Source organism: Ranitomeya imitator, chromosome 1 (assembly GCF_032444005.1).
Source record: "Ranitomeya imitator isolate aRanImi1 chromosome 1, aRanImi1.pri, whole genome shotgun sequence".
Classification (NCBI taxonomy): Eukaryota; Metazoa; Chordata; class Amphibia; order Anura; family Dendrobatidae; genus Ranitomeya; species Ranitomeya imitator.
In genome coordinates, this window is record NC_091282.1 from 490,260,100 (window position 1) to 490,277,204 (window position 17,105).

A 17,105-nucleotide genomic window follows, 5' to 3' on the forward strand; every position below is an offset into this window, starting at 1 on the left:
TTCATTGTGGTAATGTCGATAACCAAAATTAGAAAAATGTTGTCTCTGTCCAAATATATATGGACCTAACTGTATATGAATGACCTAAACGTTTCACAATATAAGACTATGTAAAAAATGACTCATCACATTCATATCTGATACTATAGCTAATAACTCATCATATTCCGTAATCATATATTACCTGTCAGTAGATGTGCCACAAATGTATCAAAAACAACGCATGCTTTAGCTTCATCAGTAGGGGACTACTTAGTCTATTATAGTACATACAGTATATTGATTCATTTGTGACACCAAGAACATCTTGTCCTACATAAAGAAAACTAACTTTATTAAACGAGTACTGTGGACAAATCACACACGTAATCTACACTAAAAACGGCAACATTTTTACTGCCAAGAGAGCAGGTTTTAGCTGCAGAATAAATACTGCATGTGAACATCGCCCATAACCTATATTAATGGTTTATCAGACATTCTATGGGATTATGTGTCATATATTTATTAGTCATTATTTTCTTACTTTGTGATTTTTTAATTCTTTGCTATGTAGCCATTTTTTGCTTATCTAGGTTACGTTCCCAATCTTTTTTTATGCTGTGGGTAGTAGCAGTATACCATATTGAATTACCTAGACATGTCCCGCTGCTGATCCAGAAGCTCACACCCAATGAGTCCAAGGTTGCTGCTGCCAGGTGTAAAAGTGCTTTGGCTTTCTTTCTAAATTCAATCCCTTCTAGCGATAAGTCATCAGGATAGAGCTAGGAGGAAACAGAAGGGATTTCAATACATCATCATAAGTTTTTGATCTGTCACAAAAAGAAATTTATTGCATGTCGACAATACTTCACTACACAGTTCAAAATGCTACAATTTGGGAAAAGTGCATTTAATAGAGCACTCCATTAACAGCATTAACAAGAACACTCCTTCTACACTGGCGAGATGCCATTGTGACTCAGTCACTGATAAAGTACTGGAGGGGAGATGTGTGTCACTACGACATGCCCCTTAACGTCCAACACCTTTTCTGGTCCATGACAGCTGATCTGATCAGCTGTCATGTGCCCCTAACAGATGAGAGTGGAATTGCGATCCACCCGCAGCTATTAACATGTTAAATGTCGCTGTCAAACTCTGACAGAGCATTCATCATGCACGCGCCAGAAACGCGTCATTACCCTCGCCCATCGGCGCCTGTTTCACATGAATGCGGGTTGCCGATGGGTTGGCATGAACCCTGTGGTTGTCATTGCCGGCTTGCTATGAGCGCCGCCCACTGGTTGGTGCTCATAGCAAGTCAGCATTTCTGCTACATAGAGCAGGCCTGCTGCCCTGCTCTATGTAGCACAAGCGATCAGATGATTGCAGTTACTAGTCTCCCATGGGGACTATTGAACCAAGTGTAAAGTAAAAACAAAAATCTTATTAAAAACACACAAAAAAAAAAAAATCTAAAAAGTTCAAATCACCCCCCATTTGTCCCATTCAAAATAAAAATGAAAAACAATTTAAAAATACACATATTTGGTATCGCCACGTTCAGTAAACGGCTTAGCGAGTAAAAAAAAAATCAAAGTGCCAGAATTACCTTCATTTGGTTGCTGCAACATTGCAATAAAATGAAACAACACCACTTAACCTCTTCCCAACCGCCCACAGTACAGTACATAAACGTCGGCGCTTGCTGGGCTCTGTGCAGCGCCAATGTTTGTGAGCCGTCGGTGGTCTCGCAGTGCTCAGGGCCCCAAGGGTCCTGCAAGGCCTGTGATTCCTGTGCAGAGCGATAGCTCTGACAAGTGACAAAATAGGGACCTGATTCGATCAGGTCCCAATGATATTAACCCTTTACTATCTCCTAGATGCCATGATTGCAGCATTTACAAGGTAGCAGAGGGAGACCCCTTCCACGAGTATACTCGCCTCTCCGATGCGGGATCCCATGTTGTCCCGGCAGCCGGATGTCACCTGATGATTTCCAGGTCTGCCAGCTACAGTGGCCTGTTAGAATCTAACAAGCGATCTGCCTGTGTAACACTTGCAGCTCTCATACAATGCAATACATGTGTATTGCATTGTATGAGACCAGTGATCAGAGAAGCAAAAATTGAAGTCACATACAGGGACAAAGTAAAAAAAAAAAAAGTAAAATAAATGTTTTAAAACTATAAAAAAAAAAAATCAAAAATACAAAAAAAAAGAAGAAAAAATATTAAAACCAACAAATACATATATTTATGTATGTTTCTGACACAATATATGTAACCCACCCTCTACCTCACGAGGATAATACCTTTTGAATGGGCTTTGAGAGGGTGTTAGATTTCATTAAGACCCTTTGTGCTCACATTTAATTCCCTATTGCTGCTCTGCCTTTGCACATCTCTTAACCCTTTATAACTTACCTCTGTTTACATCAATTCCACTTGTACTTTTTATTATGATCCACCTAATTTTCCTGCCTTGGTAGTGATACTCTGCTCAGATACTTGTGTGTTTTTTATGTTAATAAAATTTATTTTATGATTCAATATATTCTTTGATCCCCTGCCGCTTTAAATATGCCTATTGGGGTTTTTTGCATTTAAATAAAAAAAGAACCTGGTCATGTTTGGCGTTTGTGAACTCGTAATGACCTGGAGAATCATAATGGCAGGTCAGGTTAAGCATTTAGTGAACATGGTGAAAAAAAAATCCACTTTTTTTGCAATTTCACCGCACTTTGCATTTTTTTCCCGTTTTCCAGTACACAATATGGTAAAATCAATAGTGCCTTTCAAAAGTACAGCCCATCCCGCAAAAAAAAAACGCCCTCACATGGCCACATTGACAGCCATGAGTTATGGCTCTAAGAAGAAGGGGAGCAAAAAATAAAAACTGAATTACCCCTGGTCCTTAAGGTGTTAATGGCATCAGTGATATAAAGCCAGAGTATTTTTCTGAGGCTGAAGCTAAAGTTTCATAAATGGGCTGGTTTTATGTGGACATCCATAGAGTGGGTGGGAGGGTATCCACCTTATATCCACCTGCAGAGCCGGCACCACCATGTGCTGACAAGACCTGTGAAATGTCACAATCATGTGATCAGTCACATGGGTGAGGAGTCACATGGTCTGGGCTTAAATATCTGGGCTCCAGAGGCAGTCTGGGGGTGTAGTGTCTGGAGTGGAAGGACTCCAGGAAAGTGTCTGTGCACGTGGTGTTTGTTAAAGGAGATTGCTAACCCTGAGTGGGCTGAGCCCCACTAGTGCAAGGACTGCACCTAGTCCTACCGTTTTGTTTTGCTCAGAGGGCTGTGTTTATTTTGTGCTTAAAACTTGGTTTATGCTGTATATAATAAACCAGGTGCATCCTTAAAGCTGCAGTGTTCCTGTGACAACCTCCATGTGCAGCCGAGTGAGCCAGTCTCCACACCATGTACAATATATAGCCACCAAAGTCTGTATGTGGTACTGTATGTGCATACTGGTAGACTGGATGCTTTTAGCAGTGAGTAAAAGTCCTTGAAAATCCAGTAGTCGGCAGACCAACATTTTAAAGTGAAAGGGGTTGTCCAGTCTTGAGCTACAAGTCTGCAGTGACTCTATGTGACTGCATAACTGTTAACCCTCACATCGCACGCACTGCACGCTCTGAGGATTCTCAGGTGCCGCCACTGAACACATGACTAGATGGGTATGGGTACAAGTGTACTGAGCGAGGCCGGATTCTGTCTAGTCGGAATGTGGCTGGAAGTATGCAAATCGCCTACTGCCAACACAAGAGAATCCTCACAGCATGCAGAGCGCGATGTGAGGATTTACAAGTCTGCAGTCACATTGAGTAACACAGTGGAACCGAATGGGTTAATTCACACGCCGCCTGTCAAAATATTGACAAATGGAGTCAAAGACCAATGAAGGTTAAATGCTGTTTATTGTCATTGAAGTAGCACCCTTCTTCTTCAGGGCAAACCAAAGTGACCCCATTTGCACTATTGTCATTCCAGTTTACTTACTCTCATACAATAATTGCAGACTTGCAGCTACCGTTTCACACCTGCACTACGGTTTCCACTTCTAACAGGTGCCAAACCCTTGGGCAGATCCAAACAGCTCCTTGGGGACTCGGTCTTTTACTTTTAGGTTTGTTATTTTGACGGAAAGAACTGAATTGCATGCTGCAATATTGCTGCCATCAAATGTGATGGTGACATCTATGGAAGCCACAGTAGAAGAACCAAACGTGAACCAAAACTAACAAGGTATGTGGAATACCTAATCATGTAACACTAGGAAAACAGGTTTTCTCTACATTTATGTATCAAAGCCTATGAAAGACTGAAGAATTTAATGAAAAGAAAACCAAACCAACCTTGAAATAAGACCGAGCTTCTTTGTAGCGGCACTCTAAAAACCTTGAATGTGAAACCTCAGATAAAAAGCGCGAGGGATCTCTGGGGATCTTCACTTTTAATCTGTCTACAGTAATCTGGACCAGATCAACACTAAAAATCAAAAATAAAGAGTATAAAGGAACAAAGTTACGATAAGGACACCTCTGCCCTTTTCTAGCAAGATGCTAACAGGACAACAGTGGTGATAGGACTCAAAAATGTTCTTTAATACATAAATATATCACTGTTTATATAGCTGGAAAGAGGACCCAGGAGCATCAGAAGTGTTGGAGGTGTAACTTGGGTGAATAAATGCACATCTTTTATTACTCTATTTGCTAGAATGCAGCTTTTTTTCACTATAGCCAAGTGTAATTTTCATGATTCTCTATAGTCAGAGGAACCCAGTTGCGCACATCTCACCACTAGCATGTGTAAGTGAGAACCTGCATATGGTGAACACTATTTCTGGACTGTGCACATTGTAATTGCGGCAATTTAATGTTATAGTATAGGAGGCAGCCAATAAAAGGGAGTACAAAGACTCAGGCCTTTTTCACGATCCGATTCAGAAGATTCGCAACCTTATGGTCTAAATATCAGAAATATTAAACTGGCTTTATGTAGTTAGTATGTAGACAATATATTTTTGACTGTCTGGAACCTTTCACAACAACTTCTATTATTTTACCTCTCATTTAAAGGTCTCATAATAATCCGCTTTCAACAAAAACCTTACCTGCTGTAGGCCCCAGCATGTTGACCAAACTGAAGCTTTCGGAAAGGCGCAAACTTCCTATCCATATTTCTCCTCAGTCGTAAAGGGCCGTGCCAGAGGTAGTTGCCACTCCTTTCATAAAACACTACCAAATGAATGGTGTGTGCTGCCATCTTGAAGATATAATGAAGAGGTATTTCTGTGCCTGAGAGATCATCCATCCCTTCCAGTCGTGGATCTCGTCCATCATATTTCTGCCACTGAAATCCCAGTTTTTCAGCAGCTCGAAAAATACTGCCCTATTGTCATGAAATGGGACAAGATCACAAATCGTGTAAAGACATCTGGAAATGTAATGGTCAAATATCAAATATAACCATTCTTCAAATGATTTATCTGGTTGATTACATTCTTATTCTCATAAGGCCACGGCTACACGGTGATATCTACCGCGTAACACTAAAATAGGGCTGCATTGCGACATCCATCGAATGATTTCCTATAGACCTGCAACCTCCTGTGACTGCGATGCAGTTGCAAGTGTTTCCAGATGTTTGGATTTTCTCTCGCTGGTCACATAGACTTCAATAAAAGTCACATATGACTGCAACTTGTGTGCAACTTATCTGAAATTTGGCAATCTTTGCAAAGCAAAAATCGCATACGACAGCAAGTCTCAGCCACGTTGCAAAGATGTTTTTGGATGTACGATTAGTCTGAGAATAGCTGTTGGGAGACCCACATCGCCATATAGCCCCAGCCTAATGGTTAAAGGGGTTGTTCACTACTTGGACAACCCCTTCTTAAACTAAATGTTCAGCCCCAATTTACATAATTAAGCCTATACTCACCTCCCGTGCCGGCGCTGTTCCCGCAGAGTCGGCACTCGCTCTCCCCGGGCTGTGACGTGATGTTATGACACATAACGCCATCTCCTAATCAGCATTGGCGTCACTATCTCCGTCTTCGGATGAACTGAACATGAAGCAGAAGTCCAGGATGCAGCTGATCTAAGACTTCTTCTTCATATTCGCCAGCGCTGATTGGGCGCTGGGCATCACGTGTCATTTCACCACATCAAAGCCCCTGGACCTTGAGTGCCGACAACGTGGGAACGGAGCCGGTACGGGAGGCGAGTATAGGTTTAATTATTTTATCGAGGCTGAACATTCAGTTTAAGAAGGGGTTGTCCTCGTAGCGGACAACCCCTTTAATAAAAGATATATTCGGTTATTCAATACACAGGAAAAGATGGCCGACAACCTATGTGGTAGAATTAAAGGAAGCAATTACCCTTACTTTATGTTCCCATGACTTGTCTAGGAGGCCCAAAGTAGTGATGTCCCTCTGCTTGCAGAAATATTGACATCCCGGTGGCAAACTGTTTGGCGAGGTCCTCAACTGTTGTAAATCATTTCTTAAGAGTCCCAAAATCTGAGAATCCACTAGAAAAACTGGAACATTGTGATTGGAAACCAGATTGAAAAAGGTTTTAACCACTTTCTGCATGGAAGGAAAGAAAAAATAAAAAGTGTTCATTAACTTACAGCATTTGATTTACTTCTTTCTGATAAACATGGACTCAGTAAATTAGCAGCTAAATGAAGCACATCTATGTTTGCCGACAGAGCTGCAATCAGAGTCCTGAAGGCTGTTTCTTTGAGATATTCAGGCACATTTCTAAAACCTCAGCTTAGATTCTAGAATGGGATGAACATATGAGATTGTACATTGGCAGTGTCTGCTCTGTTTACACACTGAACAAGAAAAGGTAGAGACTCCGTAATTGGAAATATGGCGCTGGAGAAGAATGGGATACATGACACAAGGCAATTTAAGATTAGTACAAGTAAAGAAGAGAATTATCAGAGCTACAAGAGATACAAATGAATATGTAATAATGACATTTTCTACATGAAAAAGAGAAAGATTGGATTGACTGCCACATTCATGAAGCCATGTTTACTCCATATACGCAACACTGAAATATCACTGTTACTGCTCAGCAACACTGATATGGTGGAAAAAAATAAAATAAATTGATGGCACATAATGCAATAACAAGACAGACCCGTTTTCTGAAAAGGAAACCCATAGACCTGCAGAGAACATGAGAAGGACATTCTGCTTACCCAACGTGTACCGTCCTGAGTTGACAAGCTTCCTTTCAACTTAGAGAAAGCTGGGCCATTCTAAAAAAAATACAAATAAATAAACACTATGAAAAGAAATCAATGACAAATACAAGCAAATTGGCTGACACAAAATTCACAGGGTGCAGTGAAAATCTGCAGGTATATGAAAGTACATAAGGGTTTGATGGCAGATTTCATCTCAGAAGAGTAGGTAAGGTCCTCAGAAATCTGCAGGAAGAGGTTACAGAATACACAGAATAATTTTATTTCCATGCAGATTTTGGAAACAATAGTGACACGCTTACAAGAAATCTACAGCTTGGACCAAAGGAGGTGGATATCATCCTATTTGAAAATGCACTGCATCTTAGTACTTCACTACATCCCAGCGCTTCACTGCATCTTAGCGCTTCCCTGCATCCCAGCGCTTCCCTGCATCCCAGCGCTTCCCTGCATCTTAGTACTTCACTACATCCCAGCGCTTCCCTGCATCCCAGCGCTTCCCTGCATCCCAGCGCTTCACACAGATTTTCTGGTTAAGCAGAATGAGGTTTTGAAAACCCATAAATCCACGGCAATTCTGAGACATCTAGCTCAAGCCTTACAAAAATTCCATTTTAAGGATTCAGACACGTAGCGTTCTGCAGAATTTTTCCTGAGTTTCTGTTGGTTTTCTTTTAATTTAAAAATACTGAGGAAAGAGGTATTTTAAAAAGTCTAAAGTAAATTATTGAAAAGTCTACAGATACAGTCTTTATTTGGCTTCCTCCTGTAAGGGCACCATGTTCTGTTGTTTTTTCAGATTTTTTTTTCTTATAAGCTTCCATTTAAGGGTAAGTGCAGTATCTTATTATACTTTTTCTATACTATCTCACTATTTTGTTTTACAGTTGTTACAGTGATCCAAAACACACCAGCAAATCCACTTCTGAATGGCTTAATAAAGGTAAAATTAAGACTTTGGAGTGGCCTAGTCAATGTTCTGACCTTAATCGGATTGTGATGCTGTGGCATGACCTTAACCCCCTTTTTTTTGTCACTGTGCCCTGGCCCTGATTGACCAGAGACGGATTATTACATCTCACAGCATTCCAGAAGCAGGCAGAGGGATGACAGCCCCTTTGCCCTTGGATCTCATACACCGCAGCTGACAGTTTGCATAGAATGGGGATGCTGCTGCATCCCCATGCTATACAAGCGATCAGCCTGCCAAAAATGATAGTACCATTGTGGGACAAAGTAAAAAAGAAAAATAATAATAATAATAATAATAATAATAATAAAAATAATAATAATAATAAAAAAATCTAAAGATATTGTATCCATAAATAAATATTTGAATGAAAAAATAAAAAATGAACAAAAAAGTACACATATTTGGTATTGGCAGGTCCAGAACGACCTGACCTATAAAGCTGTCCCACTAGTTAACCCCTTTAGTGAACACCATATAAAATAAATAAAAAACAAGGTAGAAAACAATGCTTTATCATCATACCACAGAACAAAAAGTGGAATAAAACGCGATAAAAAGACAGATATAAATGAACATGGTACTGCTGAAAACATCATCTTGTCCAGCAAAAAACAAGCTGCCATACAGCTCCATCAGCGGAAAAATTAAAAAGTTATAGCTCTCAAAATAAAGTGATGCAAAAATAATAATTTTTTTCTATGAAAGCTTATTGAGTAAAATTGTCAAAACATTAAAAAAAATGATATAAATGTGGTATCGCTACTGACCCAAAGAATAACACTGGCTTGCCAATTTTACCACAAGCGGAATGACATAACCCCCCCCAAAAAAAAAATAAATCCTGAATTGCTGGTTTTTCAACTTTCTGCCTCCCAAAAATCGGAATGGGAGGAGATCAAAAAATGTCATGTGTCTGAAAATTGTACCAATAAAAACTTCAACTTGTCCTGCAAAAAACAAGCCATCACATGACTCTGTAGGTCAAAATATGGAAAAATTATAGCTCTCAAAATATGTAATAAAAACTGTCTTTTAGTGTGTGACAGCAGCCAAACATAAAAACCCAATATAAATCTGGTATCGCTGTAATAGCACCGACCTGTAGAATAAAGTTGCCTAATCACTTATACCGCATGAGGAATTGCATAAAAAAATAAATAAAACTAATTCTTCACCTGCTGTTGATTTTTCCATTTTGCATCCCAAAGATCGCAGTGAGGCTTGGTGCACGTTTATCCTGCGTTCTGCGCTGAGCGCTTACACCAGGGTAAGATTATAAGGAAGATTCCTTATAATGAGGCAGATGGAGGCACTCTGGACGCCACCTGACTTGTGATCTGGCGGTGTCGGTCTTTTTAGGATATAAAAGTGCAACAGTTTTCAGCACTTCTAAAAAGAAGGAAACCGCTGAACAGAGGCCAGACGGAGTCCAGAGTAAAGGTACCTTGACACTGAGCAACTTTACAACGAGAACAACAACGATCCGTGACGTTGCAGCGTCCTGGATAGCGATCTCGTTGTGTTTGACACGCAGCAGCGATTAGGATCCTGCTGTGACATCGCTGGTTGGAGCTGAAAGTCCAGAACTTTATTTGGTCGTCAGGTTGGCGTGATTCGTCATGTTTGCCAGCAAAAGCAACGATGCCTGCAATGTTTTTTCACGGAGCTAACAACCAGAATGAACGATAAGTACGTACGTCACTGGATCGCTCCTGCATCGTTCTGGAGTTGCTGTGTTTGACGTCTCTACAGCGACCTAACAGCGACGCTCCAGCGATCTAGTTTAGGTCGGATCGTTGTCTATATCGCTGGAGCGTCGCTAAATGTGACGGTACCTTAACTCTGCTGCCTCACTATAGTGAATGGGTCCCTCTGGGGTTTCATCTGAATCACATCACTCAGAGATTTAGATGGAAACCACAAAGTAAGTGCTCAGCGTAGAGTGCCAGATAACTGTGATCCCAAATGTTATGTAAAATGTTCCCAATAAAAGCAAGTCCCCACTCATGTCTGTCATCTGTTAATGGAAATATAGGAGTCTTCCACGTTACTGGTAGAACAAAGGCTCTGGAAAAGCGAAATGGCTCCTCACCCTCCAAAAGAAATTCAGCAAATTCTGTGCTCCCAAATCCAAATGCCCCCTCTCTTCTGAGCATCACAGTGTACCTAATCCACATATAGCGTCCACATGTTTGGCATTTCTGAAGTGATGAGAGCCCACCTAATTTATGGGTGCATGTATCCAGAAGCACGGGGTTGGGATAACGTACTGGTGATTGCAATGTACTGGTCACTACAGCGTACTGGTCACTACAACGGCAGTTTGCAATTTTCACACGCCAACATTCATTGCTTCTGGAAAATACCCATGGAGCCAAAATCGTCACTACACCTGCAGATAAATTCCCAGATGGGTATAATTTCCAAAATGCAGTCACTTAAGGGGGGTTTCTGCTCTTCTAAATATTACGGGCTCTAGGTATCGAGTCCACAAACTGTTCTAGGAAAATCTGCACACCAGGAGGCAAATAACGCTCCGTCCCTCCTGAGTCTTTCCATATGGCTAAGTAGTACTGTACGTTCAGTAGAAATTGTGGTACAAATTAGGGTGCCATTTTTACCCACTTCTTGTGTGAACATGTAAGATCAGGGGTTAAAACAAAATTTTGGTGGTAAAAATGTACGGTAGTTATTTTGTCTTCAGTGCCCAATGGTATAACATTCTGTAACACACTCGTGGTGTCAATATTTTCACTGCACCCCTAGATGAATTCATTGAGAGGTGTAGTTCATAAAATGGGGGCATTTATGGGAGGTTCTGCTGTTCTGGCACCTCATGGGCTCTCCCAGTTGGTCATGGCACCTGCAAACCAGAACAGTAAAATCTGACGCTCCTTGCCTTCTGAGCTCTGCACTGTGTCTGAAAAATATTTCCCGATTACTTGTAGGGTATTGGCGTCATCGGAAAAAAATTGGCCTCAGTTTGTTGTAAAAAAACAAATCCTATTAGCCCTTAGAAAAAAATCAAAACTTGGGGCTAAAACGAAATTTTAGTGGAAGAAATGTAATTTATTCTTTCTTCACCGCTCAATGGTATAAAATTCTGTGAGGCACATGTGGTGTCAATATGATCACTGCACCCCTAGATGAATTCACTGGGTAGTGTAGTTTGTAACATGAGTTCACATATAGGGGTTTCTGTTGTTCTGGCACCTCAGGGGCTCTGCCAATGTGACATGGCATCCTCAAACCAATCCAGCAAAATCTGAACTCCAATATGGCGCCTCTTCCCTTCTGAGCTTTGCACTGTGCCTCAAAAGTAGTGTTCCCCCACATATGGGGCATCTGCCTACTCATGATAAATTGAACAACAAATTGTGTGATGCAATTTTTCCTGTTACCCTAATGAAAATGCCAAATTTGGGGCTAAAATAGCATTTTTGTGAGGAAAATGTGATTTTATTATTTTCACGGCTTAACGGTATAAACTTCTGTGAAGCACCTGGGGGCTCAAGGTACTCACTACACATCTAAATACATTCCTTGAGTGGTCTAGTTTCCAAATTGATGTCACTTGTGGGGGGGTTTCCACTGTTTAGGCACATCAGGGGCTCTCCAAACAGGACATGACATCCACTAATGATTGCAGGAAATTTTACATTCAAAAAGTCAAATAGCGCTCCTTCCCTTCCGAGCTCTGCCATGCAGGCAAACAGTGGTTTTCTCCCTCATATGTTGTATTGGCATGCTCAGGAGAAATTACACAACACATGTTAGGGGTAACAGGAAAAAATGGACCCTGTCAAAATAAAAAATTTGGATCCGAAGTAATTTTTTTGAGAAAAAAAAAACTAAATGTTAATTTTTTTCCCACATTCCAAAAATTCCTGTGAAGCACATGAACGGTTAATAAACTTCTTGAATGTGGTTTTGAGCACCTTGAGGGGTGCAGTTTTTAGAATGGTGTCACTTTTGGGTATTTTCTGTCATACAAACCCCTCAAAGTGCCTTTAAATGTGATGTGGTCCCAAAAACAATGGTTTTGTAAAGTTTGTTAGAAAAATGAAAAATCGCTGGTTAAATTTTAACCCTTATAACTTCCTAACAAGAAAAAATTTGGTTCCAACATTGTGCTGATGTAAAGTAGACATGTGGGAAATGTTATTTATTAACTATTTTGTGTGACATATCTCTATGATTTAAGGGCATGAAAATTCCAAGTTTAAAATCAGCGAAATTTTCTAAATGTTTGCCAAATTTCCATTTTTTTTAAAATAAACGCAAGTCATATCGAAGAAATTTTACCACTACCATAAAGTACAATATGTCACGAGAAAACAGTGTCAGAATCACCGGGATCCGTTGCAGAGCTATAACCTCATAAAGGGACAGTGGTCAGAATTGTAAAAATTGGCCTGATCATTAATGTGCAAATCACCTTCAGAGGTAAGGGGGTTAAAAAGGCGGTTCATGCTCGGAAACCCTCCAATGTAACTCAATTACAACAATTCTTCAAAGATGAGTAGGCCAAAATTTCTCCAGAGCGTTCTAAAAGTCTAATTGCCCGTTGTCACAAACGCTTGATTGCAGTTGTTGCTGCTAAGGGTGGCCCAGCCAGTTATTACGTTTAGGGGGGAATCATTGTTTTCAAACAGGGCCCTGTAAGTTTGGATTTCTTTTTCCCTTATTATTAAATGCCTTCATTTAAATTTTGCATTTTCTTCTGCTATCTTTGTCTAATATTTAAAGGGAACCTGTCACCCCCAAAATCGATGATGAGGTAAGCTCACCATCATCAGGGGCTTATCTACAGCATTCTGTAATGCTGTAGATAAGCCCCCGATGTTACCTGAAAGAGGAGAAAAAGAGGTTATATTATACTCACCCAGGGGCGGTCCCACTGCGGTCCGGTCAAATGGTTGTCTCAGGTCCGCTGTGGCGCCTCCTATCTTCATTCCATGACGTCCTCTTCTGGTCTTCACGCCGCGGCTCCGACGCAGTACTACTTTGTCTGCCCTGTTGAGGGCATAGCAAAGTACTGCAGTGCGCAGGCGCCGGAAAGGTCAGAGAGGCCCGGCTCCTGCGCACTGCTGTACTTTGCTCTGCCCTCAACAGGGCAGACAAAGTACGCCTGCGCCGGAGCTGCGGCGTGAAGACCAGAAGAGGACGTCATGGAATGAAGATGGGAAGCGCTATACCAGGCCTGAGACACCCATTGGAGCAGAACCGCCCCTGGGTGAATATAATCTAACGTCTTTTTCTCCTCTTTCAGGCAACATCGGCGGCTTATCTACAGCATTACAGAATGCTATAGATAAGCCCCTGATGACGGTGAGCTTACCTCACCATCGATTTTGGGGGTGACAGGTTCCCTTTAAATTTGTGTGGTGATCAGAAACATTGAAGTGTGACAAACATGCAAAAGAATAAGAAATCAGGAAGGGGCAAACACTTTTCCACACAACTGTATAACTAGAAAGAGTGTTTCTAGCAGAAACGACCATAAGAATAAATATGAGGTGACAAAACAGGACAGAGACCCAATTATGAAGGACGCCTTCACATGGCAATTGGGCTCACATACATTGGCCAACTTATGCGCGAAGTATCTTCCTTTTTTCATAACCATTTTTGCGATAAATATTTCATGTGTACATTATATAGCGCTTTTTTCCAAGTTTCTATGGCAGTAATGCATTTTCAATGCTCTAGAGTAATCATTCTTGGTAAATAATGGTGCAACCTTTATGGTTTTTCAACTTATATGTTTTTTTGTTGGCGCCTGTTCACACTAGCTTGGATGTGCCGGTCTTGTTCTCTATTCATAAGAATAAATGTTACTTTTTTGAACCGCTTAATGGCTTCCAACTTCTGAAGTTGTTAAAAGGAGCAACAAAAAACTGAATGGGTGCACAGCAGTCGTTTTGACATTGAGGTGCATTATGTTACTTTTTTGCGGCGGTTTTGCAGCACTTTTTTTTAGGCAGATTCCAGGTGGAATTTGACTGAAAAAGATGTCTTGTGCGTATACCTTTAAGTTATGTGCACACTGAGCTTTATGTGGCATTTTATGGCAGAAACTCTGCAAATTTGGAGTTTCTACTCAGTTTCCGCTCAAAAAAAAAAAAAAAAAAACACCTCAGCAAAAACACACAAGAGGCTTCAAGAAAGCCAAAAGCTCCCCAAAGAAGAATCACAGAATGTTAGAGTTGGAAGGGACCTCCACAGTCATTGTGTCCATCCCCGTGCTCAATGCAGGATTCACTAAACCAGGGGTCCCCAACTCCAGGCCTCGAGGGCCGCCAACAGTGCAGGTTTTCAGGATTTCTTTAGTATTGCATCGGTGGTAATGTGATCATCTGCACAGGTGATGATTCCAAGCCCTGTGCAATACTAAGGAAATCCTGAAAACCTGCACTGTTGGCGGCCCTCGAGGCCTGGAGTTGGGGACCACTGCACTAAACCATCTGAGACAGATGTCTGTCCAGCCTCTGTTTGAAGGCTTCCATGGAAGGAGAACTCACCACTAGTGATGAGCGAGTATACTCGTTGCTCTGGTTTTCCTGAGCACGCTCGGGTGGTCTCCGAGTATTAGTAAATGCTCGGAGATTTAGTTTTCATCGCCTCAGCTGCATGATTTACAGCTGATAGACAGCTTGAATACATGTAGGGATGCCCTAGCAACCAGGCAACCCCCACATTTACTCAGGCTGGCTAGCAGCCGTAAATCATGCAGCTGCGTCAACAAAAATCTAAATCTCCGAGCACTAAAAAATACTCGGAGACCACCTGAGCATGCTCGGGAAAACCCAAGCAACGAGTATACTCGCTCATCACTACTCACCACCTCTCATAGCAACCTGTTCCACTAATTGATCACCCTCACTGTCAAAAAGTTTCTTCTAATATCTAATCTGTATCTTCTCCCTTTCAGCTTCATTCTATTGCTTCTTGTTTTAAAAGAGGTAATTAAAAAGCGGTTTCCTCTAGAATACATGTAAATTTTTGACCATCTCAAAAATACTCCATGTACACACACACAAACACTTCAAAATTGTCATGCAAAACTTATCTTATAAGGCTGGGGATGCACAACGACTTTGACACAGGTTACAGGACCAAAGATTGCTGTATGCCAGTGCTACATCCCAGCATAATACAAGTGCATAGGGGACGCATTTTCAGCTCCAATTTTACCACAACCACAATAAGCAAGTTGCATAAAATTCAGCCGATTGCGACTTTTACAACTTGCTTGCCGCAATCTCTGGGTCTTGTGGGTTGCAACGTGACCATTTTCACTTATGTAAACGTGGAGTGCAGCAATCTTTGGCTGCATGACCTGTGTTGCACCTAAGGTCACAGCTAAAACATTAAAAAATAAAAAATGCCATCAAAAACACTTGCAACTTATGGGCTGTTTTTTACTAGCTTTCAAAATAGGTCCATAAGGGGACTGAGATTCCATACATACGGTAACTCCACTTATCAGAATCCAGTGTTAACAAGAGTAAAATCCCTGAAAATAGCACACTCTGTAGCCCAAATATCTCGATAGTGGATCACAGTGTTGTGTATGGTAAGAAATATTACCTTGGTAGATATGTAGTATCGGTAGTAGTACAGCTGGAACAGAAGAAACAATGTACTTGCCGCTGTCAGCACAGCCAGCACTACGTTTTTGTTGACTCGTTGCATTATCCCGAACTCGCAGACGTGTGATAGCAATGCATATCAGATCTGGGCATTGTTGTCAGATCACATGGGGTGTACACTGTAATGGCACAATAAGAGTGTTATTGCAATCATGGCATCAATACATGCAGAAAGGATGCGTTCTATATAGGAAAGGTCAAGGAATGTGGGTAGCTGCACAGATCCCTGACTGACATAAGCTCTGACAATGACCCATCAGTTCAGCTCTAAAGGCCCCATACACATTAACCCCTTCCTGCTAAAGGACGTTGTATTCCTTCTCTGGGAAGGGCTCTTCAAGTGTGGAGGGCTCAGCAGCCGAGCTCCCTTCACATGCGCCAGATACCAGCTATTTTATATAGCTGGCACCATTCTCTGACAAGCTTTGGCCATGGCCGTGCCCTCATATGGCTATGTTACTAGAAAAGTATATATACCGTATATATATATATATATATATACACATACACATTATATATGTATACATATATAAACAATGTATAGATGAGAACACACACACAGTACTATGACATAGAGCAGCCCACCCTTCATGGCATATTACCTGCCCCCATTGTCCAGTCCTATGGTCAGGTGCACAGTCATCTCTGGAGCCACTGCCGTAAAGCAGAGAAGCGTAAAGATAAACACTCAGTGAGGCTCTACAGTCACTGTCACTTTAAGAAAATGTTCTTTCTTGAGAGGACTCTCAATTCTAAATATTTTTCTTTCTTGAGATGGTAAATCTTAACTGAGCAAAAGGACCTTTGATGATGTCATGACCACGTGATCAGTCACGTGTGTGGGAGGAGTGGTCAGGCTGTGAACTGTGATGGAGTGAAATGTCTGTGTGAGGAGAAAACAACTTCAGGTTGTGGCTGGAATGAAGCTGCTCCTGTGAGGTGTGGTGCTCCATGTACAATGCCGTGTACAGGGGAGATGTGTGCAGAACTGTGTATGTGTATGCAGTGTTATACATTGTTCTTGTGGCAGAGCTGTGTGTGTTCTGTCAGGCTGTGTATAGTGTGAGGCTGTGCATGTATTGTGTGAGGCTGTGCGTGTGTCGTGTGAGGTTTTATATGTTATGTAAAGCTGTGTGTAAATAGCGTGAGTTTTTTTGTCAGGCTGTGTGTGTATTGTGTGAGGCTGTGTATATTGTCTGAGGCTTTATGTATTGTGTGTATTTTGTGAAGCTCTATTATGCGA

General features: G+C 41.3%; 1 protein-coding gene across 1 annotated transcript in view; it reads right to left on the minus strand.

The window, feature by feature from the left end:
- Positions 1-16,661, minus strand: part of FKTN (fukutin) — a 37,412-nt gene extending 20,751 nt beyond the window's left edge. The window contains exons 1-7 of the mRNA XM_069765830.1: positions 16,465-16,661; positions 15,801-15,981; positions 7,229-7,288; positions 6,396-6,599; positions 5,118-5,395; positions 4,357-4,489; positions 635-764 (exon numbers count right to left, since the gene is read on the minus strand). Of these exons, the coding sequence (XP_069621931.1) occupies positions 635-764; positions 4,357-4,489; positions 5,118-5,395; positions 6,396-6,599; positions 7,229-7,288; positions 15,801-15,905 (910 nt within the window). The 5' untranslated portion in view covers positions 15,906-15,981; positions 16,465-16,661. The remainder of the gene's footprint in view (positions 1-634; positions 765-4,356; positions 4,490-5,117; positions 5,396-6,395; positions 6,600-7,228; positions 7,289-15,800; positions 15,982-16,464) is intronic.
- Between the last annotated feature and the right edge of the window lie 444 nt (positions 16,662-17,105).